This window comes from Sparus aurata, chromosome 6 (genome assembly GCF_900880675.1).
Source record: "Sparus aurata chromosome 6, fSpaAur1.1, whole genome shotgun sequence".
Classification (NCBI taxonomy): Eukaryota; Metazoa; Chordata; class Actinopteri; order Spariformes; family Sparidae; genus Sparus; species Sparus aurata.
Window position 1 is genome coordinate 26,384,677 of NC_044192.1, and position 5,057 is coordinate 26,389,733.

Below are 5,057 nucleotides of genomic sequence, written 5' to 3' on the forward strand. Positions count from 1 at the left end.
ACCCCCAGCCCAGCCCCGCCCCTACCCTGGGCCCTCCAGCTGGAACACCCAGGGATTTTCTCACCCCGCCAAGGTCTGGCAAGCGGGGTAGACTAGGGTGGCGAGGATCACTCGGTGTCATCCTATTGTGTGCCTGTCACCCAAACTCCACAGTATAACATTACCCTGCTCGCATCATCGCAGCACTAAAATAACAACAGGGCTTTATCTCACTTAAGTCCTCTGTTTCAGTAGCCAAACATTTTAATGCACCCACACAATACACGCAGGCACACACACACACAAGCAATGCCACACACACGTTTGGATTGATCTCTTGGGGTTACAGAGGACCACCAACTGCACGTCCGCTATTGTCAATTACACACATTCACTACCTAACATGGAATTAAAAAGACCAGCTGGTATAGCAGTGTCATGATGACGTCACTTACAGGAATATAACCTCTTATGTGTCGTCCCTATGCGGTTTTCTCCCCCTCAGCATCTTGATAAATGCTTCAGAACAATCAGAATAAGAGGCAGGCTGCTGTCTTTCAAAAACTTTTATTAGACGAACATGCAGAGACCTAACACATTTTCTATGAAAGGTAAAGGTGGTTTTGAGTGTATAAAATGATGAGGAAGAATAATTTAATTAGTCAGGAACATAATGTGGAAAAAGGTGAAAGGGAGCAAGACAGCTCACTATGTGGATGCTGTTGATTTGTCCGTTTTTGGGGCCTGGAACATTTTGCCTTGATCCTCTTGTGCTCTTGAGTGAGTACCAAAATAAAGATGCGTCAATACACCACAGTCCACGTCTCCTTCCGGTGCAGTGGGCCAGCTTCAAGTCACATACGGGCAAAAAAGGCGTACTAAAAGGTTTACTCCTGGTCCTTTTCCTCTCCGTGGGTGATGATGTGAACCAGGTTCTTGTAGTCCAGGTTCCCTGCCACATCTGGGGGGAAGGCAGCGAACATCTGCTCCATCTAACTGACAAAAAGCAGATATTATCCATTTTCATCACAACATAATAGCGCAGTGTGCGTGTAAAGGTGTGGTGATGATTCACTGAAGGGTTTTGTTTTCGTGGTGTGAAAATTTTTTTTGATGTGGACGTGGACAATTGTCATGATGACGTTCATCCCGCTGGGCTTTATCCTCACACACAGAGCAGAGACATAATAATGGTAATTGTTGTAAAAGGACGACAGTGTACCTCTTCAGGGGAGAATCGGTCGGCTTGTGTCGTTAGCATCTGTGTCACGCTGAACAGGAAAAAAAGAGAGAGAAAAAAAACACTGAGATGATGAGACCTGTGTTCACACCAGGAGTTCTTAATGGTGTTATTATTGTGGAGTCGAACAGGGACGATGATTGCTTTGAGACTCAGATGCAGCCATAAATTGGGTGACGGCTTGCGTAACAGCCTCTGCGATATATCTTTATACTTTAAACTGACGTGGTGTGAGGAGCGGAGAGTCACTTACTAGTCCTTCCTCAGCACGCCTTTCCCCTCTGGGTCGAAAACTTTAAACGCGTTGAGGATGGTCTCCTCTGGATCAGCACCTGGATACATTAAAACAGAGACATTTAAAGTGACACTGTATAGCTTGGATTAAATCTTTGTGCTAAATGGTAACTCCACCAGTTTCACACATTAAAGTGTGTTTACAGGCTTTGGGGCGTACTACTGCATATTTGAAAAAAGTTCTATCAAGCATTTTGTGGCTCCAGACAAGGCTGCATGTTATCTGATCAAACTGCCTCCAGTGATGTCACTCTGCATTGTGGGCAATGCCAGGTTTGAAAAAAGCAGTCCAGTGGTCTCGCATTGCTCTCCTGTTTATTCCTCGTTTAAGTTAAAACCTGGAGCCTACATTACCCACAATGCAGTTTAGCCACTAAGTGGCATCACTCAGGGTGATTTATCAGATTACATACAGAGAGCCACAAAAGGCTTTATTCGACTTTTTCACAATTTTACATTATGTGTAAAATTGGTGGAGTTACCCTTTAAATATTCTTTAGCTTGTGTGTCTTTACCTTTCAGCTTCTCACCGAACATGGTGAGGAAGACGGTAAAGTTGACTGGGCCTGGAGCCTCTTTGAGCATATCATCGATCTCTTCCTGTTTCACGTTGAGACGTCCTGTGGTGCCAAACATTGAACATGAACGTAGAGCACAGGGAGATTCAGATTCAGACCTTGAGTTCTGACAAGTCTATGTAATGTTGTTCGCTCATGATTCACTCTTTAAAAAGAAACGTGCTCGCAACATCTTATCAGACTGAATATAGCTGATGTCAACATACCTAGAGCAGCAAAAGTGTCCCTCAGGTCGTTCTTGTCGATGAAGCCGTCCCTGTTCTGATCCATGATGGTGAAGGCCTGAAGTCAGTACACATGACAGGACAAGTAAATGAGTCTCTCTGCCCGGAGAAGTGATGGTTGCAGACATATCGCAGCCTCATCCCAGTCCCACACTGTTTTAGATTCCCTTTCCTCCCTTGAATGTTTTGTGTGCCATCTTTATAGGTGGACACTCTTAAATATTTATACCCTGTGAGCCCCCCCCCCCGAGATTTAGCCTGGCATCCAGGGCATGCCCAGCAGTTTATCTGCAGCCTAATCACTGATGACACAGTCTGGATGTCTGAGTACCATCCACTCTCATACCAGCATACCACGAGCCTCACTGCTGCCAAGCCGGGGGCAGGAAAATAGACAGGTGGACATACTACGACGATGAACAATGGAAATGGAAAGACAGACGAGAGGAGAGGATGTAGAGGGAAGAAGAAATAGAAATCTTTGTGTGTGTGTGTCGCTGTGTCTTTTCAAGACAGAAAAGACTTGAATCGTAGCGCTCGACGAGGGGGGCTGTCGTGCATATTCACACGCCATTTCCACAGTCCATTTCAGCCAAATGTAAAATCAGCAAAATAAAGATTAGTTGAGCAGCTTTCACCTCTTTGAATTCCTGGATCTGAGCCTGCTCAAACATGGAGAACACATTGGAGTTGGCTCCCTCTGCTGTCCTCTTCTTGGCTTTCTTGGGGGCCTTTTGGCACAAAAAAAGGAGGAAAGATGAAGCAGACAATGTGCCTGTAGAGGTGAAGTTACAGAAGAGGTTGTAGGGCTTGAAAACAGAAAGCTGAGATGATTTAAAAAATGCATAAATGTCATTCAGTTTGATCTTAACGATTAAAGATTAAAATCTGCAGAAATGAGTCAGTTTAGCAAATCTAACATCGCACTTTCAATTCAAAATAACTGGCGTTTGTTTTAAATTTCACACGCATTCAATGTAGTCTGTACGTAGTGACACATTCAAAGTCTGGCAAAAAAGTTGGTAGGAATGACAACTTTGCAGCAGAGAGTCATTACTTAGCATTCATCTTATTAAGCCAATCATTCCTCACAACAAAGTAGCTCTTAATGATGTCTAAAATAAAGTCATCATTCTTGAAGCCAAAAAAAAATCATGTACCACATCTGCCCTCGCACCTCAAATGACACACACACTTACCATGGCTGAGCAGCTGGGAGGTCAGTCCAACAATGATGCCAGTGAACAATGGGGAGATTGTGGGTAGCCTTTTGTAGCCCCAACCCTCAGCTCCACTGGACGATATTTATAAACTATGTCCTCTTTAGGAAGTGACAGGTAAATGATGCTTCATACACCACATACAGTACGCACACCCCTCTGTAGTAGCCACTCGCCCCGCGTTGTCATGGCTAACATTGGACAAAGAGATTGGAATAACTGTTTTAGAATATCAAGCGCAGACTGAAGGTTAAAGCACTTAATCACTTTACAACTGCCCTGCTTCCGCAGACCACTGTCTTGACTGTGTAGACCGCAGACAACCGTGGAATCAACTCAGTTAATGTGATGTTAAATACAAAAGAGAGAATGTGACAGGCTGGTTTTAAAGTCTGTGGTTTCTTCTTATTTCGTCTCAATAACCTGGATGTTACTTTTACAACAGGTGGCAGAAAAGTCTTACTTTTTTTTTAATAAGGCAGAAATCTGGTAGTTCTCTTCCAGTTGACAATTTTTTTTTTACCTTTATCCTCCTACATAGAGCAGCCCTTAAGACATTTTTTTTTTTTGAACAGAAGTTTTAAATTCTGACCAGACTTCAACCAAAAATTGTGTGGGATTTGAATTTAGGCGATCCAGTCCATTCTAAAAAAGAATATTAAATGCAGTCTGAAGTGGACTGAAAAACTGAGGCAATGTTGCGGCTAGATGGAAGCTGAGAATTAGGACAAGCCCGCCCCCTTCTACTGCATTAAATATAACTTAGACATTTGTGATGTAACCGGTGTTAAAGAAGGTGAAATGCATTTTACTTCTCTTTAATGTAGAAAGCACACTTCATAAAGGTCAGAATTCTGGCTATCTGACCATGTGTTTTATTAATCAACACCAATCCCTCTTAAACAAAACTAAAATGAACAAACACTGCAGAAAATAAGAAGATTTTGTATACATAGTAGGCATATATACGGCAATGTTTATGTAGTTAACAGGCTAAAATGATTTTACGACAAGACAGAGGTCCATCTGGAGAACTGGATCTCAAACTTTTTAAATATCTTCAAAACCTGAGCTGTCAAAGTCTGTTTCCAAGGACGCACACTTTGAGAGTGAACTGACCTACTTTCCCTGGCAAAATCTTTATGAACTTTAGATTTAATATTCTGATTTGTGTATCATTCATTTCTTGTCCTCGCCGGATACGTGGCGTGATGGGAGAGTGTGAAAATCGCCAGCCTGTTCAGCGTGTGATTTATTGACCTGTCAGGACTGTGTTACCGCCAACCTTTAGTCACATTTCTCACATGCTTCTTCACGTGATTGGCTCCGGCTTACTTTTCCCAGACACTGTCACAGTACAGGGTGGCACAGCACACGCTATTCACGAGAGCTCATTTATTCATTAAAGGTAAATGCACTGGCTGACATCCATGCCAATGAAATGTCTGACTGGAAGCCCTTCACCTACATTGGCTTCTTCTCTACTGGAGCCAGAGGATGAAAAAAGCGGCTTGGGTTGATC

At 43.1% G+C, this 5,057-nt stretch overlaps 1 protein-coding gene across 1 annotated transcript; it reads right to left on the reverse strand.

Annotated features, from left to right (window-relative positions):
* Positions 1-530: 530 nt before the first annotated feature.
* Positions 531-4,267, reverse strand: myl2a (myosin, light chain 2a, regulatory, cardiac, slow). Its single transcript, XM_030419714.1, has 7 exons — positions 3,515-4,267; positions 2,954-3,046; positions 2,298-2,373; positions 2,029-2,133; positions 1,473-1,551; positions 1,202-1,250; positions 531-971 (listed from the first exon to the last, which is right to left on the reverse strand). The coding sequence occupies exons 1-7, from the start codon at positions 3,515-3,517 to the stop codon at positions 867-869; spliced, it is 510 nt and encodes a 169-aa protein (XP_030275574.1). The 5' UTR covers positions 3,518-4,267; the 3' UTR covers positions 531-866.
* Between the last annotated feature and the right edge of the window lie 790 nt (positions 4,268-5,057).

Coding starts and splice junctions, on each gene's coding strand:
- myl2a (XM_030419714.1), bottom strand. Junction 2,374..2,953: donor AGATCCAGGAATTCAAAGAG/GTGAAAGCTGCT, acceptor TACTGACTTCAG/GCCTTCACCATCATGGATCA. Junction 1,552..2,028: donor GTTCGGTGAGAAGCTGAAAG/GTAAAGACACAC, acceptor TAATGTATCCAG/GTGCTGATCCAGAGGAGACC.